The 27356-nt window shown below is 44.3% G+C and overlaps 3 protein-coding genes and 3 long non-coding RNA genes across 16 annotated transcripts; 3 read left to right on the top strand and 3 right to left on the bottom strand.

Moving 5' to 3' along the window:
* Positions 1–4995: 4995 nt before the first annotated feature.
* Positions 4996–5662, bottom strand: LOC112269493. Its single transcript, XR_002961341.1, has 2 exons — positions 5462–5662; positions 4996–5362 (listed from the first exon to the last, which is right to left on the bottom strand). It is a non-coding gene; the product is annotated as an uncharacterized LOC112269493 (long non-coding RNA).
* Positions 5663–9076: 3414 nt separating this feature from the next.
* Positions 9077–14215, top strand: LOC100845751. 5 transcript variants are annotated; one of them, XR_002960884.1, is made up of 8 exons: positions 9077–9445; positions 10241–10394; positions 10490–11082; positions 11693–11833; positions 11937–12038; positions 12161–12489; positions 12648–12844; positions 13863–14215. XR_002960884.1 is itself a non-coding variant. In XM_014895945.2 (8 exons), exons 5-8 carry the CDS (start codon positions 11783–11785, stop codon positions 13951–13953), a joined length of 573 nt encoding a protein of 190 aa, XP_014751431.1. In that variant the 5' UTR covers positions 9077–9445; positions 9573–9729; positions 10241–10394; positions 10490–11082; positions 11693–11782; the 3' UTR covers positions 13954–14215. The 5 variants fall into 5 exon arrangements, 4 of the variants coding, with proteins under 4 accessions (XP_014751431.1, XP_003579897.1, XP_024311457.1 ...); XM_014895945.2 differs by lacking the exon at positions 12648–12844 and adding an exon at positions 9573–9729; XM_003579849.4 differs by lacking the exon at positions 12648–12844.
* LOC112269277 lies at positions 13495–16197 on the bottom strand. Its single transcript, XR_002960885.1, has 2 exons — positions 16021–16197; positions 13495–13744 (listed from the first exon to the last, which is right to left on the bottom strand). It is a non-coding gene; the product is annotated as an uncharacterized LOC112269277 (long non-coding RNA).
* Positions 16198–16302: 105 nt separating this feature from the next.
* On the top strand, positions 16303–18235 carry LOC100846055 (glyceraldehyde-3-phosphate dehydrogenase A, chloroplastic). Of its 2 annotated transcripts, none has more exons than XM_014895944.2 (4): positions 16303–16481; positions 16556–16690; positions 16778–17333; positions 17426–18235. In XM_014895944.2, exons 1-4 carry the CDS (start codon positions 16440–16442, stop codon positions 17926–17928), a joined length of 1236 nt encoding a protein of 411 aa, XP_014751430.1. In that variant the 5' UTR covers positions 16303–16439; the 3' UTR covers positions 17929–18235. The 2 variants fall into 2 exon arrangements, with proteins under 2 accessions (XP_014751430.1, XP_003579898.1); XM_003579850.4 differs by having other exon boundaries at positions 16321–16481; positions 16580–16690.
* A 1540-nt stretch (positions 18236–19775) lies between these two features.
* On the top strand, positions 19776–22005 carry LOC100846478 (protein FAR1-RELATED SEQUENCE 5-like). Its single transcript, XM_010228858.1, has 3 exons — positions 19776–20875; positions 21011–21276; positions 21533–22005. The coding sequence occupies exons 1-3, from the start codon at positions 19776–19778 to the stop codon at positions 22003–22005; spliced, it is 1839 nt and encodes a 612-aa protein (XP_010227160.1).
* A 401-nt stretch (positions 22006–22406) lies between these two features.
* Positions 22407–27210, bottom strand: LOC104585351. 6 transcript variants are annotated; one of them, XR_001404992.2, is made up of 5 exons: positions 26736–27210; positions 25853–25958; positions 25596–25763; positions 24895–24947; positions 22407–24789 (listed from the first exon to the last, which is right to left on the bottom strand). It is a non-coding gene; the product is annotated as an uncharacterized LOC104585351 (long non-coding RNA). The 6 variants fall into 6 exon arrangements; XR_002960912.1 differs by having other exon boundaries at positions 22407–23187; positions 23301–24947; XR_733076.3 differs by having other exon boundaries at positions 22407–24815; positions 26736–27209.
* Positions 27211–27356: the final 146 nt, after the last annotated feature.

The raw sequence follows: 27356 nt of genomic DNA on the forward strand, positions 1-27356 counted from the left end.
ACAATTATTTCTTCCCTAAAACTGAGAACATATCATTTTCAGTCGCCACGTTAGCAAAACCACCTAAAAAGCCGCTTAGGTTGGTCTTAGGGGGTGATTTGTCCGGTTTTGCAAAGTTGAGGGGGTTAAGTACCCAGTTTTGAAGTTCAGGGGGTGAAGTAGTCCAATCCTCAAAGTTTAGGAGGTTATATGGACTTAACTCATTTTGTTTGGGAGGGGAAAATACTTCTACGGGCTTTAGCATCGTTGAGTAGAGCTTGCGGGATAAGCTTACCGGCGGTGAGACCATACTACGCATTACGTTTCTCAGACTTGTAATTTGTAAATATGCATTTATTTTTTCGCATATGTACACATGGAAAATCATAATTTTTTTATATAACTCCTTTGCTCACCTATTGGGTCAAACAAAATTCTCCGTTTGGTTAAAAGAGGCCAAACATGAAGACTATGGGTAGTTAATATATGAAAATTAACGCTAGATATAACATTTTGTATTTTTGTTGGGCATAATTTGATTACGGTGATTTTGGAGATGTGACTTGTAAACTGAAAAGGAGGTAGTATTATCTAATGAGTAAAGTCAGTCAAAACCAAGACATATATGTATATCAACACAAAGCAATAATTAGAGGGAGGGGTGGGGGGGGGGGGCACTGTCACCTAGCATAGGTTTTTTTTTAACGGTACCATAGTGATTGGTTTATCACCATAAGAGAAAGAAACAATATTGTTGTTCTGGCTTTAGATATTTCGATCAGTGCCGTTTTTGGCTTTCGAGTGAACCAAACGGCAACTCTATCGCCCGATCATGAAGCCGAACCATGTAGGCTTGTATATCAGCCGCATCAGGCAGGATTCAGGGCGTGAAGTATTTCGGCTAGTTTGGGTTCATCCATTCATTTTATGTGGTAAAAATGAAATGAAATCCTTTTTATAGGATTTTATTTGGTTGAATTTGAATTCTGGATTCAAAAATAATGTTTGTTTCTACCACATGGATTTGTATATATATAGAGAGAGAGACAATTCCAAAAAAAATGATTGGTTTTAGATAGGAATTGGGGTTAGTTATACTATGATTTTATGAAATTTGATATTGAATTTCTGATTCCGTGCCAACCAAACAAGTTGATTATTGAAATTCAAAACGAAACTCAGAATTGTAGGCCCGAATAATGGATGTCAAACCAGTTTGCGGTGGGGCAGGCTGAAACATGGGGGCCTACGAGTTAGTCGACCAAGAACGTGAGAGTATGCGGAGTACTGGAATACGTGTACACGATGTATTGTGGTGGTACATGTACCAACGTATGCTCAAGCGTGCATGTGTCATGTGTACGTGACACGGATGCAACGGTTTCATTTCTGTCTCCTGTGAAGAAAAAGATACGTACTCCGTGCTGTAATAACTTGAATTTACTGTTGGTACGGCAAGACTGAGACCAGCTCGTCTATAATATGTGGCGTTTGAACTAATCGTACTCCGTATTATATTTTTTTCTATATTTCGACGACATAGAAAAGAGTTGGAAATGATGCGTAAATGCAAATTCAGAACGGAGTCAACGATGGATAAACTATCTCAATCCATATCTTATAGCGAGCATGAGATGGATAGAAAATTTTAGTCAACTACGGTACTAACATGTACACTGACTACGATCAGATTCAGATGCAGGGACGGATAAAATAACCAAGGTAAAACGAGTCGTCTTCGGTCCGGCATCCATCTGCATGTGAGCCACAAGAAAAACAACTCCTGGAGCAAAAAAAAAACTTCACTAATCCAAACTGTTATCCGATCACCGCACAGGTTGTCAGATCTAATCGCGTTGCGGCTTAGGGGAGAGAGTCGGGGAGAAATGTCAAAATGCGACATGTGAAACGGGATTAGCGGAAGGGAACGAGATTAATTTTAGACACTGCAACCTATGGAGGTGCCTGGCGGCGGGTGGGGTCGTATACACTCACCTGTGTTTTTTATCCGGTCAAAGGATCCTAGGGAATCTAGTGGCCAGAGGGAATCGAGGCCAGCCGCCGGATGATCAGCCGCGCGGTCCGACGGCTGGGATCTATGCTCGGCCCGGTGGGTTGTTGGTGTCACGAGAGTTCTGTGGCTAAATGGGCTATGTAGCGTGGTGGGGGCTCTGCGCTCCGAGTGCTCGCTCTCCCGGGCAGTTCCATAACTCGGTACGCGCCAAGAACCGTGATCCCTGGATGGGATGCTTCAATGCCAATCTCTCTCCGTCTCGCTTTCACGTAGGGCAAGCTGCGCAACAAATGTTACTATAAGCAATGTACTACGGTGCTGTTATAGTGTTATACACGATTCGAGACGAACGATCAAAGGAACTGCCTTTCGGTGTGTACAAAATTGCACACACTATTAATTCTAACTTGTGCTCAAAAAAAAAAAACTAACTCGAGAGATCAGAGTAAAGGAGGGAGGTACTATCGCATTGTGTGACGGTAGTAGTACGAACTGCCTTTACAGTGCGTACAGAAACGCTGCAGAACTGATAAATGTACAGGAACCAATGACCGAGTGACTAGCACCTAGAAGCAAACCGTACGATCAATCTCTGCTCTGTGCAGCGCCGAGAAGAAAGATGCCAGCCACTGCAAATAATCTGCAATGCAATGTCCCCTCGAAATAAAGAAAGAGATCAGCAGCAGCGCATTGAACAACCAACCCAGCCAGCTGGATACGAGTACGTGGGAGTAGAATTTCCGCAAGATGAAGAATGCCAACTAGACCGAGAGCATCCAGACCCTGCGTGAAAACTGGGATGCCGCCAGAGTTAAAAATCTCCCACTAGGAGCATTTGTTTGGTCACGAAACTTGGGAGAGTGGTATTGAGCCGACGTAGATGCGATTGGCCTTAAGCTTCGATCTCCGGGTAGTATTTAAACCATGTAGGTTAGGGACCGTGCTGCAATGCTGCATGGCACGGCACTAGCGCTCCTTTTTACATGCATCGTCGCCGTCGACGCTGGTGAGGCTGAGCAGTTTGCATGTATAGATACATGGACCACGTATTCGCTCCGCCCAAGTGAAGAAGCGGTGCGTGTGGAAAGGAAAAGCACATGAAGCCAAACTGTTGGCTCTCATGCGCGCTCCCTTCCCTGCCTTGTTTGCTCTCTATGTCTCGTATTCTCGTCTAGCTTGCGTGTTTACCGTATTTTCTACGCTCTTTCTGCCCGGTTGTGTCTTGCAGCTGCCAGTTTAGCCGCACTCCCCGTCTTGGACATGTTTTGGCTTAAGGGCATGCTGCATCGCTGCACAGAAAAGCGCTAACTCTCCAAGAAAACCAGCTTTGGCCACCAATGTATCGAAAACAGAACTTGCGTAAAGAATTGGCATGCTCTGTCTACTGCATGTAGCATGTATTTTGTTGGTTGTGCTACTAGTGTTCTTGTTTTATGCCACACAGGTCACAACTCACAAGTCTTGTCTGGGATTAGTTAGTTGGATGGGACTGAGGCCCGATGAAGGGCGCGAATGATTAGGGCATTTCCGGGGAACAAGATGGCGAAAACGGGGGAAAGAGGACGCACGCACTGAGATTCCTGGTTTCTCACCCATTGCCCCTTGCATAGATCCACGGGCACTCTATTTCTTTTCTACTTTTCGAGGCTGACGCACGACGTAAACAAACGCAGTAGTACTCCTGTGCAGCCCTGTCTGTAGCGTTCCTCCACGGCCTCAAAACGACCCAGAGTTCAAAATGAGCAGAAACAGTAAACGCCAGACGTGAATTTCTAGGCAGCGGCATATGCCGAGTAAATTGCACGTTCCACTCATCTTTCGGAGGGTTGTTGCGGAGAACACCTACTCGACGACTTTTTTTTCTTCAAAAAACACATACTCGACGTCTAATCTGTTGCGCAAAGGTTCTAATCCTCGTTTGTTCTCGTTAACTAGCTTTCTGATCGGTGGGGCCCACTAGTTAGAGCCACGTTGCTTGCCCTGCAGCGCATCCGTTGCTTTGTGGCGCCGCCACTCGCGCCGGCTGTTGCTCGCCTGCGGGTCGAGGAAGTGGCTCCGAGGGTCGCGGAGTCGAGCGGAGGAGGCCGCAGGCGCAGAGGTGGGCCATGGGGCGCCGGTCGGCGGCGGTGCCATCCCAACCCGCGCGCTGCACCTTGGGCTTCGAGGCGGCGACGACGATAGTGGGTGGGGTGGCGGCGACGGTCAGAATCGTTGGGCGCATGGCAATGCAACGCTTTGGAAATGGGTGGGGTGGCGGGCTCGGTGCCAGCGAGCTCCATGGCAGCGGCAGTGGCCGGAATTTGGGGCCGGTCGCCTTCGGCTTAGGCACCAGGGCGGCACCGCCGCGGGAGCGGCTGCAGGGTGGCGCTTGTGATGACGGGGGAAGCGGAGCGGCGCTGGTGATGACAAGGGAAGCAGAGCGGCGCTTGCGACGCCCTCTATCACGACGGCGGCGGCGGGCGGCGGGAGCAGTGGGTTGACGGGAGGAAAATGGTGAAAGCACCATCGTGTCTCTGACTAGTGTGCCCCACCGGTCAGAAAGCTAGTTAACGAGGCCAAACGAGAATTAGAACCTTTGCGCAACGGATTAGACGTCGAACAGATGTTTCCCGCAAAAAAATCGTAGAGTAGGTGTTCTCCGCAACAAGACTCCGAAAGATGGGTGAAATGTGCAATTTCCTCGCATATGCTCTTTGCACGACACGGTTTTTACATGAGTGGGTAACCGTTTCCGTATATATGTGCAATTTTTGACGTTGCAAAAACTAGTATCGGAACCGGAATGAGGCGACAAAGAAAGCTTGCACATCACATGCGGACACACGTGCGGTCGAGGCCATGAACCGGTAAACGAATAGGAGGCCTCGGGCCCAAAGGGTGATATGTGCTGCTGATCAAATGGCCCAGTTCATGTCAAGTCAAATCACATATTTTCTTAGTTTCATAATTTTTGTTTCAAATTTGTCTAAAAATAGATGTATCTATTTTAAAAAACATCTAAATACATGTAATATTTTGATAAAAATTATGTGACGGATGGAGTAGTTACATCGTGGAGTACCATCATGATAACGATCATGATACGATGGTGCTGAATGGCTGATCCAGCATTTACACGTCTCACTATTGATCACCGAAACGATAAACCACGTTTGTGAAACAGCTGGATGTCGAACCCCAGTGTATAATCCGGATAGAACGACTGATATGGAACGGATCGGTGACAAGTAAGAGCATCCCGTGCATGCAGAACCAAGAGGGAGTGGGCACTGGGGAGGGAGCACGACGAAGTTGTCCACGGCGGGGGTAATGACAGGCCGAAGGGGCGGTCAGAGAGTCAGACCCAGCAGCCCAGAACGCCGCAGCAGGCTGTCACATGCGCATGCGCCGGCGGTTAAGCTGACTGGTGCTCCCTCCTTTTCGAAATACAAATTCACGTCGTTTATTTTGAAACGGAAAAGTACTTACTTTACTCTTGTGATTCCGGCACGTGTAGGGCAAATGGGCTCCGCCCCTGTATGCTCCCCCTGCCGCGCCTGGCAGTCGCAGCCCGCGCTCCGGCACCGGCGCATGGCACGGCATGCTGGCGGGCGTGCGTTCTTCTGCAACTCCGATCGAGTATCTAGCTGTGTGTTCACTGTGGCTACGCCTGCAGCACGGGCACGGCCGCCGCAAACGCGCCCAGAAATTCCACGCGGCGCTGCCCGGTTCACACACCGCCCAGCGGCACAGGTGGTGTGCGGTGGGTGGTGGATGGGTCGTGAGGCCAGGGGGGAACTTTGGCTTTGTCCGATGCGGTTAATTTTGAGTCGGATCGAATTCGTGCAGGACTGCGGGTGCAGTATGTCCTTTCGCAATTTCGTTTTTCCCCATAGAACAATTCGAACTAGTTTAGCCTGTGGCTCAGTTCCAGAGAGATTCGGCACATGTCGAACGTGTAGCTCAATATGTATCGCGCAATTGCTGTAGTTTGGTCGATTAAAAACAAAACGCTCCACTCGAGGGAAACAAAAAGCCTTTGACAGTTTGGAAGCAGAACTTGGTTAAGTTTCTGCTCGGAGTGCCGTCGATGGGCGAGCCAGTTTACAAAGATTGTGAAATTTATTTATTTTTCTAGGGAAAGAATGGGAGATTATGAACTTCTATTCTTTTTTAGAACAATTATGAACTTCTATAGGCGGAGCATCACGCGCGCTGACGAAGAGTTAGCACGGGCCATGCATGGGCCTGGGTCCGCCTGACGCAAAATCTCGTGCTGACAAAGGCGTACGTTGCAGGCCTGCACCGATTTGGCGGCACTGGACCGGGCCGTGGATGGCACCACGAGAACAGAGAAAACGAGAGGGTGGGAGCGAATTCTATGGGATGGCGCAGTGGGCCTTAGGCCTATCCTGATAGGCCCAGTTCCCATCAGAATTCTTCTGTTCTTCCACTAAAGAAATTTTCAGCGCACACCGTGCTAAAAAAGACTATCCCTGTCCTCCGACCATTTGCTGTTACCACCTTCGACGGTTTTTTCCGCCTCCAATAATCAACTGGTGTTAGAAAGTGAGGAAATCACAAATTAGCGTCCCGCAGGTATTGTTTATAAGTTTAATAAGAGTATATTTTCTATCAACGGAGACGTATCCTCGTTCAGTAAATCTTACAAACCTTCGCCGCATACAATTGAGTTAAAAACGCACGGGTTCGATTAAAGGTGGAAATCACACCAACCACTTGCAAATTTCTGCACATAACCCTGTACCGTTGAGTCTCTTCTACCGTTAAGTCTAAGAGACTGGTGGGGTTCTCACTTTTGATTCGGCTCGTTTTTTTTAATCCAATGGCCTGCAAGAATAATTTGCACCTAAATGTAGGTTTTCATAGGATACGTCACCTTTCATCAGGTTGGTATGTTTTTAATGATGATGTATCGGCAATCCACAAAATAATATTCTCTTGGTTTCATCATCATTTGGCGTGATCTTCACTGTTCATGGTCTATTATATATTTATATGGAATCAGTGGTTCTCATGGCTGTATTCTTCTAATTTTGGGCTTATTTTCAGCGTTTCAACAACGGGTGAACCATTTGACGGGTTGTGTTGCAAAGAGTATGTTCCGAGCAAGTATACGTTCGACGATGCTAGATCCTCACTTTCAAGGTGCGCGACTCATGCGTCTCTTCAAAATCTCCATGGAGTCAACTTAGCTTTTGCAAGCTCGATATTATACAATTTCGTCACGGCATGCATGGAATACCGTCAAAGTCACAATGGACATATCTAGAGACTTTAGAGAAACGAAGCTTTTGGAATTATCTGACATTTTTGTTGCTATTTATAATTTCAAGAGCTTTGATTTATTGCAATTTGTCTAATGAACCAATAAAGTTGGCGGATTTGCTAGGGATCAGGCGCCTGAGAAATGATTTTTCTCAGTCGATGTGATACGATAGATTTGTAATAACTAAATCCAGATAGAAAGGGTTAGTTGGAGTGGTGGTTTGTGTGTGCTAGACCCTGCAGGAGGTTGCACGTTCGAGTCTTTTGTTCTCGTTTTTCTGTTTCTTTTTTCTACTTTTGGTTTTAATCATAAATTTGTTTCGTTTTTGTCTGATTTTTATATCTCTTGACTTTTCTTTGTTTTCAAGTTTATATATGTGCACTAACTTAAAACAGTAGTATAGGATAATCTGTACATTTATTTTATTTTCTCGCGTCTCGATTTCTTTTGGACGAGTTGAAATTCCGTGAAACTTTTAGATTGCACATAAAATTTCAGTGCAAATTTTAAAAATTATAAAAAATTCACCTGCAATAAAATTTCAAGTGCATTTTTAAATTTTGATTTTTGTTACCATGTGCAAATTTTGAAATTGCACATAAATTTTCAGTGCAATTTTAAAAATTTCCCAACTATAAGTTTCTCGATTGCATGAGAATTTCAACCGTAATTTTTTAAATTGCACAATGGTTTATGATTTTTCCAATTTCATTGGAATTTTAAAGTTTTTGTTTCGGAGCTACAGGAGTGCCTATGTTGTCCTGGAAATAAAACTCTTAGCTAAGTCTAAACTACTTTATGATTCAGGTGGAACAACACAAACTCAGAAAAAGAAAAAAGAAAGAAAGAAAGAAAAAGAGCGGCCAAAACAAGATTGAGAAAACTGCAGTAGGCAAAGGACGTCACCGGCAGAGGCCATGTAAAGGGAGCTGCCGCACCACGTCGTCGCTGTCAAGCGGCGCCGGCGGGGAAGTGCAAGGAGGAGGGCGAGGGCGACGAGAGCAAGGAGGGTCCTGAGATGGGAGATTAAAATCAGGGGAGGTCTAATAGAGGAGAGGAGACTGCATGTCACTGAAATCTGGGGAGTCGCGCCCAGGTTGGGAAAACTCACAAGACACCGCCTCCCCAAATTATCTGTTCCCGCATCGACGATTTCACCCGAGGAATATGTCACGCCTCGCACCTTGAGTTCGGCGTGCACCGATAACCACGGACAGTGAAAGTGGTTCTCTGTGTATGCGCCAGTGTCCCTACCCGCAAGAGCTATGTCTCGTTTTAAGATCTGTTGGCTGGTGGGTGGAGAGGACGTACGTCACCAAGCGCCTTTACCCCTGTGATCTGACGTCCAATTTAGATCCAGCGGTCAGGACCAAACCAAGGCAAAAAAAAACCACGACCGCTTGACTTCGGTTTCTTCTAGCATATGAAAGTTGGTTAGATCGTATTTTAGAAAGGGATAACTAATTAACTATAGTATTTTGGTGGGTCAAGTGTACAAGTGAAATGGCCTGTAGTAGCATATGTTGCTACAGAATTTCTATAGAAGTTCAATGACAAGTGAAACTTAATTGATCAGATTTCTCTTCTTTTAATATGTTGTTACATTACCAGTTTCAGTTGCAATCTGGTATACGTGACAATTTTTCAAAGTATATGTGACATTTTGTTTCCATCAATCTGCTTCCGTGGTTACTTAGAACCCAGGCTGTGAGTAGAAAGTAGCTCTGGGACTTGTTTTTGCCTCAGATGTGTCTCAGCCGCTGGATCAAGAATGGACGTCAGATGGGAGGGGTAAAGGCACCTCGTGAAGTGCAGGAGCAACTTCACCGAAGCGGCGTCGGGACATGACTATGCGTGATGAATGAACTCTGAATTCCCCACTTATCTCTCTGAACTCTCGCCCCCTTCGTCTGATTCTCACCTCAATTTCCCCTTAACCTGTGCGATCCCCTTCCTCTCTAGGTCCGGGGTCGTCACAGAATAGCAGCCGCGGTGGTCCGGCGGGGTGATCTCCGGCGTGCAACACCGTTTGATTTTGATCAGGCGCGCCTGATAAGTTGGGAGCGGGGGGTATGTGAAGAGCAGAGGCGCATCCTCTCCTCGTTTCAATCCTCGCTCGGGTTCTCTCTTCATCCGTGATCCCTTCTTCTTCGTAAGGCTCTTCTTCTCAGGGCCGATATCTGGTGAGCATCCCCCGCATTTTCTTTGACTCGCGTGCGATTCGTTTTTCAGGCACCCCTCGTCTGTGTTGTGCTCTGTTTAGGGTTGGGGAGCTCCAATGCATGTTGATTCTAGTTTTTTTTTGTGTAGGGGTTTGCGGCCAGGATTGCGGGATTGTTGTCCCCCACTTGCGCACTTGTACTGACTAGGAGTAGTTATACTTACTGAAGATTGTTTTTGGTTTCGGTTCTGCATGCATGTTGTGAGCTATTGCGCCAGCTGGATGATATCTAAGTAGAGATTCTAGGTAGTTTTTCTTTTTTATATATGTAGGCTTGTTGGATGATGTTGGTCTCATGTGTGTGTCCCCCCCTAAGAACTACCATGCTTGTACTGAAGTTAGTGGCTGAAGTTTTTGCTCTGGCATGTTTGTACTGAGAAGTTAGTTTTCTGAAGCTGTCCTTTCTGAAGATTTGTGTGCTCTATTATGCTTTGTGCTGGATAAATTTTGCAAGATTTTTGTCATACCATCTGTTAAATGGGGTATGTAATTTTCTGTACATACTGCTCTAGCATTTTCCTTACTGGCTTTGCAATATTGTAGATTTTCTAGTGTGTTTTAATGGCTATGGAATTTATGCATGTCATTTTATTCTAGCATGAGTTTATTTTGGCATGTAACTTCCATATTTTTTTCCTTGATGGTATGTAATCTCTTATCTAATTGCATATAACTTCTAGGTTCTGCTTTGCGGCACTGTTTCTAGGGTCTTCATCATGTGTTACTTGCATATAAACTCTGGTCCCTTTTTTTGCAGCAACATGAGTACACCATTGAACATTGCAAAGTCAGGGCACCCCAAACTAAAGAAGTTGAGGCAATGGCTAGCGATGAATGCAAAGGATGATGTTAAGGGGAAGGTTTGTGTTGATGAGCCTGCTGAACTACCAAAAGTTGGCAGGAGGTATGAGGTACTGGAGTTTATATGCTATTAATTTTTTTCATTTCATATGTGTATTTTGTGGCTTCTTTTGTTACATGTTGTTTCTTCTTTTCAAATTGGCAGTTCAATCGTTCATCCCCAATGAAACTTGTTAGATTGTCTAAATCATTTAACAACGATCAGAAGGAATTAATAAGCAAATCTGGTTTTGGAAGTTTTGTTTCTGCAAACATTTCCGAGTTACACCCAGAGGTGTGCAAATACTTGATGGATTCCTTCAATCCGGATTCCTGCGAGCTTGGGTTCAATGATCGCGGAAGCTTACCCATCAAGGAGGAGGCGGTTCACAGAGTTCTTGAGGTTCCAATGGGGAAGAATGCAGTCAAGTACTACATTGACACGGAAGTGAGCAAAGTGGTGTTTGACATGCTGCAAATAAAAGATGGGAAACCCCGAAGCTTTCAAATTTGGAGAAGAAGTTGTCCAGCATGCAATCTGCTGATGAATCTTTCATGAGGCTGTGGTTGTTGTATGCGATGTGTTCTGTGATGGCTCCAACCACAGGGACAATGGTCAGCCCAAGGTGCTACCCGGCAATACTGGATATTGAAGGGATACGTGATCTGAATTGGTGCCTATTTATTGTGGATGTGCTAATAAAGACAGCGAGAGCAAAGGATAAGAACATGTTCGAGGCATCTATGCCTTTCCTTATGGTAAGTATAATTTTGCCGAGGTTTTTCTTAGAAGGTTCAGCAATGCCTTTTGTTTCTGCAATTTGTAGTAAGGTTAGGTTTTCATTGATATAGATACTAGTTTCACCTGTTCTTATATTCTTTTTGCATGAATAATTGAAATGTAACTTAAAGTGTTTTTTCTTAAATCCATGCATGTACTAAGTTTTACATATAGATGTAAGTTTCACCTGTTCTTACATTCTTTTTACTGAATAATTGAATGTAACTTAGTACTTTTTCTTAAATCCATGTGTGTACTAATTTTTGCATAGATGTAAGTTTCACCTTACATTCTTTTTACTGAATAATTGAATGTAACTTAGTGCTTTTTTCTTAAATCCATGTGTGTACCTAGATGTAAGTTTCACCTATTCTTACATTCTGCACTTAATGTTTGGATGTAACCTTGTGCTTCTTATTACATCTATGTGTGCAGCATTTTTCCCTTGACGCTTTTACATTTTTTAGTGATTCTTATTACATCTGTTCTTGCATCCTTCGCTGAATTTCTGGATGTAACTTAGTGATTCTTATTACATCCATGTGTGCAGTAACAATGCAACATTCTGTTTCTTTTTTCTGGTTGCAGATTTTCTACGTCGACTCGCTTGACTTTAAATCAGAGGAACTTAAAAAGAAGGGGCCCTGAATATGTGTTTGGTCCGACAAATTGGTCCGGATGGCAGTGAATTTAGACAAGGACAGTGATGGTAGCTTTGGGATGTTACCGGTACTTTGTTTTTATTTGCCATAATACGTGTTTATCTAACATGCTTCAGTTTTATTTTTTTTTGTTCTTTGTTCTTCGTCTAACATCCATTCACTGTTTACAGTTGAAGAAAATATACCGAAGCCAGTGTTCACTATTTTGCAACACCACATCAAAAGTTGACTCTTTCATCAAGTTTCATGCTGGAGGCAATTTGGGAGAGCAAGTAAGATTTTATATGAATTGATATGTATAAATTATTACATTGGTTTTCATTTACGGGATTTGTAAAATCCACCTTTCTTACATTTTTTTTTGCTTTAATGTTTGATTCTTTTTTGAAAACAGGATATATCAACGTACAGATCCACCGTCACCGCTGTCATTGGTATGTGCAAGGATTTTGAGTTCGAGCTGGGACAATTTATCAAGAAATGGTCCAGCGGCAAGGAAGATGGAGAGCCTTCAAATCAGCACGGAGCAGCAAGATCTGAAAAGAGGAAAAGGGAAGGTTTATCTGATAGAACTGATGTTCATGTTGAGCCGAAAGAGTTTAAAGAGATCACGCAGCAGCAAAAGAATCCTCACGATGCCGACAGTTCTGACTTTGAAGAAGGGAAATTACAGAGGAGGTGCCGGAAGCGCAGAATCGTGGTGCCTGATGTTGCAGACTGTGGGTAATGAAACCGACCAGCGTTTCCTTATCAGCGTTTCTAGTGATTTTTCCTTATCAGCGTTTCTAGTGATTTTTAAGCAAGTCTTTTCATGAAGCAACATTTTGTTACTATATTTTTGTTGTACTAATTGTTGTACTTTTGGTCATAATTATTGTCAGGCATTTGTTGCCATCTATGCTTCTTTAGGGGGTTTGAGCAGCAGTAAATGCCAAAATCCATCATATATAGCAACTTCTGACAAGAGTTTAGCTGCAAGTTGCATATCCATCAAGCAACTATTTTCAACATGCAACTATATCCATATCAAGCAACTTCTAATATGGGAAGGAACCATCTATGAGTTACTTTTCTTTTGGTAAACATAAACATCCCGGCTGCTGTAAAGTCACCTTCACGTAAAGCAACTATATCCATATCAAGCAGACTCTAACATAGGAATCATCTATGTGTTGCTTTTTTTGGTAAACATGCCGGCTGCAGCAAAGTTACCTTTACATATAGCAATTGTACCCATATCAAAGCACCTTCTCATCTATGAGTTGCTTCCTTCGTTTTAAGTAAAAGTTGCTTCTGAGCTTTAATTTTGACTTAGAAGTTGCATTCCTAAGAAGTATAGTTACATCATGTTAATTGCTAGGACATAGATGTCTTCTCCCTATTTTTAAATTGAAGGAATCAGCAATTTTCATTTCCCCCGTTGTAAATCCAAGCAACATTTAATCTATAGTTGCTAAAACATAAACACAATTCTGTCTCTATACTTGCGAGGGGCATAGATCCCTCCTCCCAAGTTTCAAGTCAGTATCTAATCGAATACTTTTCCACACACCCCTCGCCAGCAAGTTTGTAGTACTTGTAATCTGTAATTACGTGCTTATACCATTTAATACTTACCTCATGCATAGCTTCTATGCATACATGTTGCCAGGGGCATAAAATGCCTACTCCCCTATATTCAAGTCAGCAGTACTACCAACATCTAACCAAATACTTGACAGGCACACATGTACATCTCAAAGGGGCAAATTAGTGTACTGTATATTATTTTGGTTGGCACATAGGATAACCGTTCATTATTAGTTGCTCCACCCTACATATACATTATGGGATTCACCAACATCACCCTTCTTTTGTGGTGCATCTTTGCTTGGCATTGTCTGGGTGCAGTACGACGGTGACCAAGATGTTACATATTATTCAATACCAGCGTCAGATTTAGGTCGATACGCAACTCTTTAAGGTCCAGCCCATCCATCTGCATCATAACAATAACATGCAGTCATTTTTTTGTACAGTTTCCGGGGTTTTTTTTTATGCTCATCCTGAGTGCATGAGAAGTTGCAAATCATAATTGTGTCTTATTTTTTAAACAGGAGCTTTTATCAAGCAATTAGTGGAATGTACGACAAACAAGAGGGCAAATCTTGTCAGATTAGGAAGCAAAAAACAGGGGGTGGAAACTGACATACTGAAGCAAAAAAACAGGAACTGCTGTTTTTCAGGGGATGCAGCATGAATGACAGTCCAAAGTTGCCTTTTTACATGTTTTTTATGTGTTTCTGTTGATGAAAACTGGTTTCTGGAGGCATGCCCAGTTGTTTTCCTTACCCAAATTTCAATTATGGAATGAGGCTCATGGATACATGCAATAAATTAGCAAAAACAGAAGGGGATATGATGCCGTGTCAGGCTTTTATGAAGCAAATTTAGAGGGGCCAAACCATAACCTTAAGCACTTATATTTGTTCTTTATTTTTTAGGGGTTCTTTATTCTGATCAACATATTGCTTGTGAGTAGGGTGGGAAGAAGTGCTATACTTCAGGGTATAAAGCACAAGTTAGTTCTATAATGCCTGCAACAATTCCAGGGGAAGGGGGCAACTTCTTCTTCGTCAAGCAGGATTCACTCATGGAGGCAACAAGGAGACAGGAGGGGGTGATTAGGGAAGATACGAGACCTGGGAGAAGATGGATCTGGGAGGGGGATAGAGAGGGCAGAGTTGGGGTGCTTTTTGTTTGTCTTTTGCTTTTTTTCTTCACTTGTATGCTTGTCAAAGGGGCGAGTTTTATCGCTGGCTCAAGCGGTCAAGCCTGCCGCCAGGTGAAACGGTAGCCTGACGCTACAAAACAGCGTGTTAGGGGGCGGCGACGGGGCGGACGCGCGACTGGTAAAGCGAGGACCGGAAATTGCTAGTCCGTATGATACTAAATTGTTGACTCAAATTTGTTCAAATATGGATGTATCTATTCTTAAAAAACGTCTAGATACATGTAATATTTCGACAACAATTTAGACCGGAGTGAGTATTTTAGAAAAGGAAGGACCTTGCTTACCATATTTGGATGTGCGTCCTGGGGCACCTAATAGTGCACGGCCACCCCTAGCACCGTCCTTTATTTTTATTAGATTCTTAAAAAGTGATCTAGAAAAATAGAAATAAAAAAGAAACAACTGAATATAGAAAACGAATTTGCTGGTTTCGTGGTTGGTGTTTAGCTTCGTTATGGTTTGCATGCATAGGTGGGAGGTAAGATTCACCTGCAGGTCCATTTTTTCTTTCTTTTTTTTTCTTCTCTACATTGGTTCATTTTTACTTTTTATTGTTTTTCTTCGTTTAAATTATATTTTGTTTTGTCTTTTTTTTATGCAACTAATTAATCATGCACTTATTCATGGGTGATTTTGAAAATTGCACGTGAAATATTTATGAGCGATTCTAATTGCACCTGAAATTTTGTGTTTCATTCTAAAAATTGCAGCAAGTGAAGTTTTGTGCGTGATTCTAAAAAACGTGAAATTTTTATGCGTGATTCTAAGTGCACGTGAAATTTTGTGCCGATTCTAAAAATTGTAGGTCAATTTGTGTGTGATTCTAGCGATTCTAAAAATGCAAATGAAATTTTGTGAGCGAATTCTAAAAATGCAGGTGAAACTTTGTGCATGCTTCTAAAAATTGCACTTGAAATTTTATGCATCATACTAAAAATGCAAGTGATATTTTGTGCGCCATTCTAAAAATTGCGCGTAAAATTTTGTGCGTGATTCTTAAATATGTAGGCAACAACGTGTATTTTTTCCAGACGACCAAAGAACGGCCTGCTCAGAGCCTCACACGCACTCACGAGGCCCACAACAGAAAAAAAGCCCACGAGCGGACCTGATCGGGAGGATCAATCGATCGATCAGCGTACAGACTCGTCGACTGAGAAACAACTTTTCTCAGTCGTCCGTAGGCACTCCCTAAAGTTGGAGCATTGTTTGACAAAGAGTGTTTTCTTCTTTTGTTTTATGTTTTCTTGTTTCTCTTCTTTTTTATTCGTCTTCAGTCTTTTTTTACATCATTTGCTTTTATGTTTCCTTTCTGACATGCGTAAACATTTTTTTTCAGAATTATGAACATTTGTTTTGAAATACATGAACTTTCGCGGTGTCGGGGTGGATGATTTTGTCCTCTGTGATTATCCGTATGCGTGTGTAAATGCTACGATATGCAACGTGTAAATGCCAAGAGGAGGAGGAATACCGATGACCTTGCGTTTTAACCCCCAAATCCGTTCGAATGGAACGCCGAATATCCGGAGACGACGCAGCTATCGTCGCGGCACATGAGGCCTCCAGGCTCCGTCCGTGTAGCAGTACATAATCTACTTGGCAACGACATAATGACCCAAGGGAGATGGAAAACAGATACCCAGGCACATGAAGAAAGGCCACACACATCGACCGGGGAATAGCGAAGTTGTGGGTGGCGCGATGACAGGCACTGGCAGCCATACAATGGGGGGCTATCCAAAATCTCATCTCTCGCCCAATCCCGGCCTCACGATCTCACCTCCTTCCCCCGTGCACCACAAACCCGCGCAACCCCAATCCACCAGCTGATATATACACTGACGCCCGCCTCGACGTCCTTGATCTTCCCCTTATCTGATCGGATCCTCGCTTGGACATGGCGTCGCCCATGCTCTCCACGGCCATGGCGCCACTCCAGGTACGTAATTAAAGCTCGTGTACTGTACGTGTTGTGCTCTGCAAGTAAACTAGACCTGACAAGTTTGTAATTAGACTGCCATCATCTGTTCTGTACAGGGGAGCGGCTTGTTGGAGTTCTCCGGGCTGAGGAGCTCCTCGTCGCTGCCGCTGCGGCGGAATGCCACCTCGGAGGACTTCATGTCCGCGGTCTCCTTCAGGACATACGCGGTACGTGCCTGCTCGAAATGTGACACTCATAGCTTAGTTGCAGTGTAGGTGTATATATGAAGCGGCGCCCTACGTGCGTGCGTGCAGGTCGGCACGAGCGGCAGCGGGTCGCGGCGGGCGCCGACGGAGGCGAAGCTGAAGGTGGCGATCAACGGGTTCGGGCGCATCGGGCGCAACTTCCTCCGCTGCTGGCACGGGCGCGGCGACAGCTCGCCGCTGGACGTGATCGCCATCAACGACACCGGAGGCGTGAAGCAGGCGTCCCACCTGCTCAAGTACGACTCCACGCTGGGCATCTTCGACGCGGACGTCAAGCCCGTGGGCGACAACGCCATCTCCGTGGACGGGAAGGTGATCAAGGTGGTTTCTGACCGGAACCCGTCCAACCTGCCGTGGGGCGAGATGGGCATCGACCTCGTCATCGAGGGCACTGGGGTGTTCGTGGACCGCGACGGCGCCGGCAAGCATCTCGAGGCCGGCGCCAAGAAGGTGCTCATCACGGCGCCCGGCAAGGGCGACATCCCCACCTACGTCGTGGGCGTCAATGCCGAGCTCTACTCCCACTCCGACACCATCATCAGCAACGCCTCCTGCACCACCAACTGCCTCGCCCCCTTCGTCAAGGTCCTCGACCAGAAGTTCGGTAAGTACTTACTCGTAGTAATAATATCTGAATTCTGAAGTCTGAACTGAACGAAGTTCTTGACGATTGATCAATCAATGGCGCGCGCGCAGGCATCATCAAGGGGACGATGACGACCACCCACTCGTACACGGGTGACCAGAGGCTGCTGGACGCGAGCCACCGGGACCTGCGCCGGGCCCGTGCGGCCGCGCTCAACATCGTGCCGACATCGACCGGCGCGGCCAAGGCCGTGGCGCTGGTGCTGCCGAACCTCAAGGGGAAGCTCAACGGGATCGCGCTCCGGGTGCCCACCCCGAACGTGTCCGTGGTGGACCTGGTGGTGCAGGTCTCCAAGAAGACCCTGGCCGAGGAAGTGAACGCCGCGTTCCGCGACGCCGCCGCCAACGAGCTCAAGGGCATCCTCGACGTCTGCGACGAGCCGCTCGTGTCCGTCGACTTCAGGTGCTCCGACGTCTCCTCCACCATCGACGCCTCGCTCAGCATGGTCATGGGCGACGACATGGTCAAGGTCATCGCCTGGTACGACAACGAGTGGGGGTACTCGCAGAGGGTCGTCGACCTCGCAGACATCGTTGCCAACCAATGGAAGTGATATCGATGAAACGGCATTGCCCTGTGACTAGCTCCTCTGGAAATTTTCCCCGGCCGCATCCTCCTCCGCCGCCTCGGACGATCGATTCTTTGTAATGAGAATTCGAAGTATCGAACTCGATCCCAACAGTTTTTTCTTTTCTTTTCTTTTTTCCTTCTTTCTTTCTCTGATTTTTCAGTGTCCAGACACGGATTATAATAGACTCCCCACAAAGGGAGTCTCAACGGTGTGCATCTGTAATATATACTATCGTTTGCCAGGGTTCTGATGTAGAATTCAACTCGCTGATTCGAACCCTTTTCGATCATTTTTTATCTTTATTGCAAGCTCAACCTTCTGCGCATGATCAGCTAAGAAAGAGCAGTTTGAACCGTGGCCGAATATATAGAATGAACCGGAAGCGAGACTGACTTCTTCCAATGCGAAATTTAACGGATCAGGCCGTCAGCAGATTTATCCTCACAAAATGACCCACAAGATTAGAGTTCTCCATGCAGCACCGAGCCCACTTGGACGATGTAATGAACCACTTCCATAGGTGCCCCAGCTTTTGGTGGATCGTATTTTGGCTGGGCTTCATAGTTCACATGTTTGTCATCCTGTATACCTGCTACCAGTCGCAGTGGGCGAGTGGTCAAGAATGAATATACAGTACTCACAGCTTTGTGAGCAAAAATCAGTCGCCTACTTTGAAAAAAAAACCCAGTCGCCTGAAAAACAAAAGAAATCAGTCGCCTGCTAGTTTCATGCAAATCAGACACATAAAGAAAGAAAAGATTAGCATAACACACAGTTCTGGTTGGCACAAAACCAGATGTTTGCTCCTTGGATAAATTCACACTCTGACAACTCCAGTGACCAATTCAGACAAAAAGAGCCCAACAAAACTTTCATCCTATCCACAACAACCAATAGTCGACAAATACAAATTATATGACAAATTACAGGTTTGCAGAACCATGTGCAATTTAGTAAAAGGATCAGCATGCGCAAAATTCTGTGTTGATTAAAACCTGCAGAAATGCACCATCCTATCTGAGTGATAAATCCATGGAGTGAACTAAAAAATCCCTTTGATCTACAGAATTTACAATTTCAACCCCTGGACAAAATGGGCGTCGTATCTTATGAATCCCTCATCGAGGTGCACTCCTGCATCCCACGCATCGCAGCCAGCCGATTGCCATCCTACGCATGTGTTCAGTTTTACAAATTTTTACAATTAAGCGCCCGCTTCCATCCCTCTAATTTGCAAAACCAGCCCTGAATATTTTTGGCAGGAATCGATCAATCAATCGTCTTCTCCTGCAAAAAGGCCGCTGGCTCTCTCCACGGCGACGTCGCCGTCACCCCGTGCGCTCCCCCGACCTGCAGAAACGCCCGAACCGCGCACTTGAAAGGAGAAGGAATTTCGGCCACCTGACACATACGTTGAGAGGTCTCATAAAACTGTGGTAAGATCGATCTGCTTTGTGCTGCACTGCTCTGTTTTCTCCCGTTCCAAAGCAGATCATATTGCCTAAGGTTTTCAACATCATTATTGGGTAAAACAACAAAAACTACTCTTCATGTATACTGTAATATATGTGCTTCTTGTTTCAAAGGTTTATAATTACCTGTTGTGCAGCAATAGAATCTAACATGCAAATACTCATGAACGAGGAGGGATTTACTACACCCATAAACAAAGCAAGAGTTCCTTTAGTTGTAAGTCAATTCTTTTTACTGAACATGTCCGTTTTCAGTTCAGTTATTTATACATGAAGGTGCTTATTGATTCATTCTTTACAATGCAGTGTTCATCTTTTATACCTGGATGTGAACAGAAATTGAAGCCTAAAGTAGGAATGACATTTGAAGGACTAAAGGCTGTGGAGGAGTTCTACAAGTCTTATGCACATCACTCTGGTTTTGGAGTTCGTATTGGACAACAAAGGAAGTTGGACAATGAGATAGTTCGTAGTAAACGTTATATGCGTAACAGGGAAGGATTCAAGTCTGAAAAGGGTAATGAGATTATTGATCCATCAGTGAAAAGACATAAGAACACGGCCACAAGATGTGGTTGTGATGCACATATTTTTGTGAAGTTGTGTGTAACTGACGCCTACAAGATAGAATCCTGGGTTGAACACCACAATCATAGTCTCATGTCACCTGATAAGCATCATTTGATCAGATCAAATCGTCAAGTTAGTGAGAGGGCAAAGAATACACTGTACACATGCAACAAAGCAAGCATAGGCACCTGCCAAGCATACAGGCTCCTCCAAGTCAGCGAGGGTGGATTTTCAAATGTTGGATGCACGAAAAGGGACTTGCAGAACTACTATCGTGACCTCAGGTATAAAATCAGAAATGCAGATGCCCAAATGTTTGTGTCTCAGCTAGCTAGAAAGCATGAAGCTAATCCATCATTTTTCTATGATTTTGTGGTGAGTGAAGAAGGGAAGTTGATGTATGTGTTCTGGGTAGATGCCACAACTAGGAAGAACTACAAGCACTTCGGTTATGTGGCATCCTTTGATTCTACATATACTACTAACCAGTATGACATGATCTTTGCACCATTTACCGGAGTGAATCATCACTTACAGAGTGTGTTTTTTGGTGCTGCGTTCTTACTAAATGAGAAGGCTGAGTCATATGTTTGGTTGTTTAAGACCTTCTTGAGGGCAATTGGAGGTGTAGCACCGAAACTTATCATAACCGATGAAGCTGGTAGCATCAAGAATGCTAGTGCTGAAGTTTTTCCAACCACCGCACACAGGTTGTGCATGTGGCATATGATGGAAAAACTTCCTGAGAAGATTGGACCGTCGATTAGAGAAGAATCTGAATTTTGGAAGAGAATGAACGCATGTGTATGGGGTTCAGGAACCCCAACCGAGTTTGAGTCACAGTGGAATTCAGTAATTTCAGACTTTGGGTTGGAGGACAATAAGTGGTTAAGTAAAAGGTTTAGCCTTCGAGAGTCATGGATACCAGCCTACTTTATGGCCATATCACTAGCGGGCATTCTTCGAACAACTTCAAGGTCGGAAAGTGCGAATTCATTTTTTAACCGTTTCATTCATCGCAGGCTCACTTTAGTTGAATTCTGGCTTAGGTTTGACACGGCTTTAGAATGCCAACGTCAGGAGGAGTTGATTGCAGACAATTCAAGCATACATAGGATCCCCCAATTAGTTACACCATGGGCAATGGAGAAACATGGTAGTGAAGTATTCAAATATGAGGTGTTTGAGAAATTTCAGAAACAAATTATTGCTTCAAGAGATCATTGTTGTGTTCAAGGCATTGCACAAGATGAGGGAATAAAAATAGTGACCTTCAAAACTGGTGCCAGTAAAGTAAGGGAGGTCCGTTGTGATACGACAACCACGATAGCTAATTGTTCGTGCAAGTTATTTGAGTCACATGGAATCCCATGCCGCCATATTATCCAAGTGATGAGGATTGAAAATCAAAATGAGCTTCCAACCTTCTATATTATGGAAAGATGGCAGAAAAGGTGTAAAAGGTACAAAAAGAAAATCATAACCATCATTACTCTTATTTTATTGCAAACCATATGGCTGAGATCTAATTTTTTTTTCTATAGGGAGTGTTTACGATGAACAAGGGAACCTGCTAGAAGAGAAGCCCACTGACTCCTTGGATGCCGCTGCGAGGAAGAAGATTTCAACAATACGCAACAAGTTAGAAGATCTAATTTTAAGAGCCAAGCAATCAGATGAAGGCATGGAGTTTTTAAAGTCGAGTGTGTTCAGCATTAAGGAGCCCCTGGGCAAAATGGTTCTTACAGCAGTCAAGCACACTAGGCAAGAGGAATATGAGGCATTTATTGGGTGCAACATACCAACTCAGGTCGACATACACCCACCAAATGATGTTCATTCGGTAGGGAGATGTAAACGAACAAAGAGAGGAAAGGAGATGAATGGAGAAGAACGGAAAAGGAAGAACAAAGAAGCCAATGCCAAGGTCGCACACTTGTGCAAGACGTGCAAGCAAATAGCATTCACGATAGTCGCAACTGTCCAAGCAAAAAAGGCCATGGAGAAGAAACCATGAATGCGCAAGACATTCATCTTAATGGATCATCATGATAGCTGCAAGCCTGCTATTTGTGTCAATAACACCATTATATTAGTTTACTGAATGTCTGCATTTATATAATGGATGAGAATTTGTGTTTTTCCCAATTGATTAGCTTATTTGTATTACACTGATATCAGGTTTTAGCAAGTTTACATAAAGTGCAAAGATCAGGTTTTAGTAAGCTCACATAATCTTGTCAGACTTATCTTATTTGTATCACACTGATTCAGTACTTTCCATGGACAACAATACTCCAGGTTATTTTATACATTGATTCTTTGGGCTGCTAACTGCTGCTACCATGCATCATGTGCAAACTTTACAACAAACACATCAGACCAGGAACACCTCAATTGCTGATAAGAACAAGCCAATAAGAATATGTTTCCATCTGAAATTTCCATTCACAACAACTTGCAGTCACTTGTTTCTGAAAATCAATATTAAGCAAGAAGAGAGGAGTACAGGGGAGTTACAAAGTGCAGGGAGAGCCTGCAAATGCTACAGAAGCAGCATACCAGCCGGAGCTAAAGAGCTACAAGGACCAAAGCTACAAAATGCTACAGATGTAGCATATTATCTTCAGTCAAAAACTGAAAACAACCTCAGTTACACCCAACTGAGCAAGATTACAAAAAAACTTCAGAGAGCTGAAACACAGCCGGCAGTTACACTCTAGGAGTGAAGATCTCCAGGAGCTTACAAGCTCACAAACCACATTTGGGAGGAGGTCAATCTGCTAGTACTAGATACATTAAACAAGAACAAGAAAATTCAGTGAGGTGGTCATCGTTGCTCTGCAAGGAACCTCAGGCTGTACTTCCTGCCCACGCGAGTCTGCAGTAGGCCGGCATCGTCAGGTGGAGGGGTCTGGTTGTGCAAGTGAAGCGGCAGGGAAGTTGTGGCTGGCGGCGGCCTTGGCGTCAAGCCCTAGCAAAGTTGCGGACGGGCGGAGGGCCGGCCAGAGACCTGGACAGGGCGGCAGTGAGCGCAGGAGCAAGGTCGTCGGCAGATCGCTCTGGGGCGATGACGGATCTGCTCCGGGTCGACGGCAATGGCGAGCACGGGGGCAACGGCGACGGCGAGCGCAGTGGAGAGAGCCATGGGGCTTTTTGCAGGGGAAGACGGGATTGGTTCCTCCGAAAGTATGGAGGGCTGGTTTGCAAAGAGGGACGGAAGCGGGCGTTTAATTGCAAAAAATTCTAATAGTGAACACACGCGCACGATGAAAATCGGCCTGCTGTGATGCGTGGGATGCAGGAGTGCACCTCGATGAGGGATTCACAGGATACGACGCCGACAAAATGGGGCAAAGTCAGACAAAGAGATCCCAGACAAGCTTCCCATTTTCTGGACAGTAACAGAAAATGCGGACCAGATTGAGTATCAGATTGCGCATTCAGAATAGACAAGGTACAAAAATCTGGGGATGCAATTATAGGTTTGCAGTTCCAGATTTTGTAATTTGAAACCAATGAAAAATTCAGACAAAAAACAAACCAGCAAAGCTTGCATGCTCCTGATAACAACAAAGAATTGACGAAAAAATGGGACGCCAAATTACAGGGTTGCAATTCGAGTCAAAGGAAAATGCAATTGCATTTCGTATGACACCCGATTGCGCATAGTGAGCTAAGTGCAAAAAATCATATGAATTCCAGAAATCGACACATACGATTTGAGAATTACTCTTGTGCAATTCTAATGTCTCACAAATGCACTTGCAACTCATATGAAACCTGATTGCGCAAAGTAAGCTACATGCCATTGAGATACATTAAAAAGAGGGACGGATTTTGGGTTCATTACGCCAATGATCCACTGTCATTTCATAAAAATATTCGATTGCACATAGTAAGGTACACACAATTAAAGAAAGAAAACAGAAATGCCCAGAAATCTATATCATTAAACTCAGGAAGGTGCACTTTGTATCTAAACACATAAATCTTGATTACCAAATAAGGGCCAAAAAATAAATGGATACACAAAGGCAGAGATAGCATAACACAAAAAGGCAAAATGAAGTGTACCTGTTCATTGCTGACTCAAGTGGTCCTGTAGCTTCCCTTGTCAAAAGAATTAGAAAGCATAACTGCAGCCATCTAACCGTCATACAGATATAGGGCCCCTGCATGCCAGATAAAAACAACACTACACTAGCCAAGTAAAAATTCCATAGAATGAACTCAAAATGCCATCATCTTCAGAATTTGCAATTCGAACCTAGGAAAAATCCAGACAAAAGATACCAGAAAAGCTTCCATTGTCTCGACAACAACAAGAGTCAACAAGAAAAAAAATTGGGCACCAAATTACAGGTTTGCAATTCCGGTCAAAGGCAAATGCAATTGCGTTTCGTTTGAGATCCGATTGCGCATGGTGAACTAAGGGCAATTGAGAAAAACAGACAGATTGGGGCAAGCATTCATAAACCGTAGACAAAAAATAAATGCATATGCATCTCATAAAAACACCGACTTGCACATCGTGTGCTACATGCAATACCCAGATACACTTTTGAACCTTTGAATTAAGGACCGGCTGAACTATGGAATTGGAACTGTAATTGAAGCTTGCTAACTACCAAGCTAAAAAGTCGTCTGTACAAGCCAACACAAAGTAATATCAGGAGAAAAAAAAAGGAGATAGGAGCAGGAACGGTTGATGATGGGCATGAATGCTAACCTCAATGAATCCCCTCCTTGCACTTGTCTTTGACGTTTTATGTTGAAACCTTGGTCCAGCCCAGCCACCCTCCAACAAAAAAAATCGCAAATACACTGGAAAACTTATTACTTATGTTTTCCTACTGTTAACAATAAGATATGGCGAGAACATAACGAACAGAAGAGCACGAACCTGCTGACACATAGACACCATTTCCTAGTGATCCCCTGCTAAAAAAAAGGGTCCTAAAAACACCGAAAACAATGAGCAAATTCAGCTTAACATGATTGAATTAAAATACACTACAACTGATCGCAAAAAATCAGCAATCAACAGAACCTGAGCTGATATAACACACAATTATAAGTGAACTGGACACCCATATAGCACACACATATAACAATCAATTGCACATAAGAGTCGCATTTTGCATATACAGTTATCTACCACATGACTAGTGACATTTATACAAAGAAACCAAATTTAAATTGAAGTGCATATCGCTATCATACAAATTGGAACATATATTAGTCAAATTTACACCTATACAGATATAAGCTACTGGTAAGCTAGCCCAATGCCTAATCAGATTAATACAAAATGTATGAGCCTGAATATACACTATACATAGAAGAGGTTAGAGCTACACAACATTACATAACAGTACTGCAAACAAAGGGGGAGGGGGGGGGGGGGGCAGGTGAACCATGAATCAAACACATGATAAGCAACCGAAAATCCAATACAAGCTCCCACACAACTCTAAAATTCAGGCTAAAGAGCATAAGCTTATAACAAAGCACAACCAGATCCAAGCTACAGCCTAATCCACCGAACAACTACACTCTTTCCCAGCCACTAGGGTGCATAGCCAAAAATAATGGTTTCTTAACCTCCTAGATACAAATGACATAAAGACTACTGCTTGCATCATGCTCTTGCTTTGGAGAGCTTGGCACCACAAGAATGATTTTATTTTTGACAAGGGTGACTCGTCGATGAATTCCTTGGGCATGTTTCTCTGGTCCTTCCTCCAAACTTCCCTCTCTACATATCACCCCCTGTCACGACCACAAAGGCACACAATTATAAGTGAACTGGACACCCCTTTTTGAGCACACACCACCAAATCAACCCATAAACGTCCAACCTCAACAATCACCAATTCGTCTCCGGAGGAAAGAGTTCCAACAGCAAGCACATGTTAACAAATCAAACGCCCCAACACAATGGGATGGCTGCACACAGACAGATTGCTGCATTTTCGAAAAGCAATTGAAAAAATAAATTTAAGGAATGGCATGGTACAACATGTAGACATATCATTTTACAAAAGTGACCAAAAAGGGGTAGGATTGCCACAATGCTAGACGAAATTTTATTTCAAAAAGAAGCACTCCCTTTTTACACAGCATAAAGCTAGGGTTGCAATTAATTTAGCAAAGTATCAAAACTGAATAGATTCCATAACTACAAAACAAAGAGAACATGTATACAAATTAATATATGCAATTGCGGTTTGAAATAGATCCTGTTGCAACAAGAGAAGAAGTGCAATTTTATTTGAAAGTGGGTGCAATTTAAATAGACATAGGTTTAATACAAAAGGGACCTATAGCAAAGGTGATTTATAACCTACAAATTGACACTCATAATTACCAATTACACAACCAACTGACACTTATACCAGACAAACCCATAGAATCAGAAAAATGGCCATGAAAGGAAAATTTACTATATTAGTTCCAAATTACAAAAGGTAATTACATTCAGTGGGCAAAACCACAACACATAATCAACCCATAATACATGAAATGGCAAAATTACTTTCAGCAGCTAAAACACATCAGTCTGAATCTGAATCCCTACTACAGTTAGCCCACGTTGCGAAAGGATTCAGCCTGCTCTGAATCACTACATCACAAACAGCACCACAGACCACAAAATCAACCCCTGAATCAAACACCCGACCAGCAAAAATCAAACACGAAACTGGAGAATGAAACCCGAAAATTTCGGCCGGAGAAACTCACCACGCAAAGCGACCAACCTCGTCGCCGACGAGCACTGATGCAAAATGACCCGCGAGTCAGCGACAACGCAGGTGATGCGGGCACGCACGGGTGGTTGCCTCCGTACTCCCGGGCGGCGTGCTGGAGCAACACCGCGAACGTCGGCTGACCCTGGAGCTCGACGCGTACGGCGAAGCTCCACGTGCCCTCCCTCCGCCGACGAACACCGGCTCGTGCCCCTCCGGCACCCGCGCGCCGCCTCGCAGCCTCTTCGCGCCGGAGAAGGATGACGACGTCGAGTCCACGTAGGCGGTCTTGACCGGAGCAGCTGGGCAGCAGCGGCGCAGGCGTTGGCCGCGGCCACGCGGGAGGTCTGCCCCTGAGCAGGTGCTCCGTGCTGCTCTCCGCTCCCCCCATCCCTCACCCAGTCACCCCCCCATCTCCTCCCCGCTCTCCAGAACACAACCGCGAGGAGCCGTGGACGCCCAGCGAAAGACATAGGCGTTAAACACAAAAAAGAAAGAAAAAAGCTCACCAAACTTCCACTGATCTCGTGTACAGATCGCCTGTTTTTTTCAACAAACGCAGGCGCCTCGTGTACAGCAAAACGGCAAAAATAATGGGTTCAACTCTATTTATTAT

Source organism: Brachypodium distachyon, chromosome 5 (assembly GCF_000005505.3).
Source record: "Brachypodium distachyon strain Bd21 chromosome 5, Brachypodium_distachyon_v3.0, whole genome shotgun sequence".
Classification (NCBI taxonomy): Eukaryota; Viridiplantae; Streptophyta; class Magnoliopsida; order Poales; family Poaceae; genus Brachypodium; species Brachypodium distachyon.

What these genes read in the sequence shown, in the direction of transcription:
- LOC100846055 (XM_014895944.2), top strand. Translation starts at nt 16,440, where the DNA reads ATGGCGTCGCCCATGCTCTCCACGGCCATGGCGCCACTCCAG. An exon ending in CGGCCATGGCGCCACTCCAG is followed by an intron (nt 16,482 to 16,555) that starts GTACGTAATTAA and finishes GTTTGTAATTAG; the next exon opens with ACTGCCATCATCTGTTCTGT. An exon ending in TCTCCTTCAGGACATACGCG is followed by an intron (nt 16,691 to 16,777) that starts GTACGTGCCTGC and finishes GCGTGCGTGCAG; the next exon opens with GTCGGCACGAGCGGCAGCGG.
- LOC100846478 (XM_010228858.1), top strand. Translation starts at nt 19,776, where the DNA reads ATGACATTTGAAGGACTAAAGGCTGTGGAGGAGTTCTACAAGTCTTAT. An exon ending in GGGTTGGAGGACAATAAGTG is followed by an intron (nt 20,876 to 21,010) that starts GTTAAGTAAAAG and finishes CATTCATCGCAG; the next exon opens with GCTCACTTTAGTTGAATTCT. An exon ending in GACCTTCAAAACTGGTGCCA is followed by an intron (nt 21,277 to 21,532) that starts GTAAAGTAAGGG and finishes TTTTTTCTATAG; the next exon opens with GGAGTGTTTACGATGAACAA.
- LOC100845751 (XM_014895945.2), top strand. Translation starts at nt 11,783, where the DNA reads ATGGCAGTGAATTTAGACAAGGACAGTGATGGTAGCTTTGGGATGTTA. An exon ending in GTAGCTTTGGGATGTTACCG is followed by an intron (nt 11,834 to 11,936) that starts GTACTTTGTTTT and finishes CACTGTTTACAG; the next exon opens with TTGAAGAAAATATACCGAAG. An exon ending in GAGGCAATTTGGGAGAGCAA is followed by an intron (nt 12,039 to 12,160) that starts GTAAGATTTTAT and finishes TTTTGAAAACAG; the next exon opens with GATATATCAACGTACAGATC.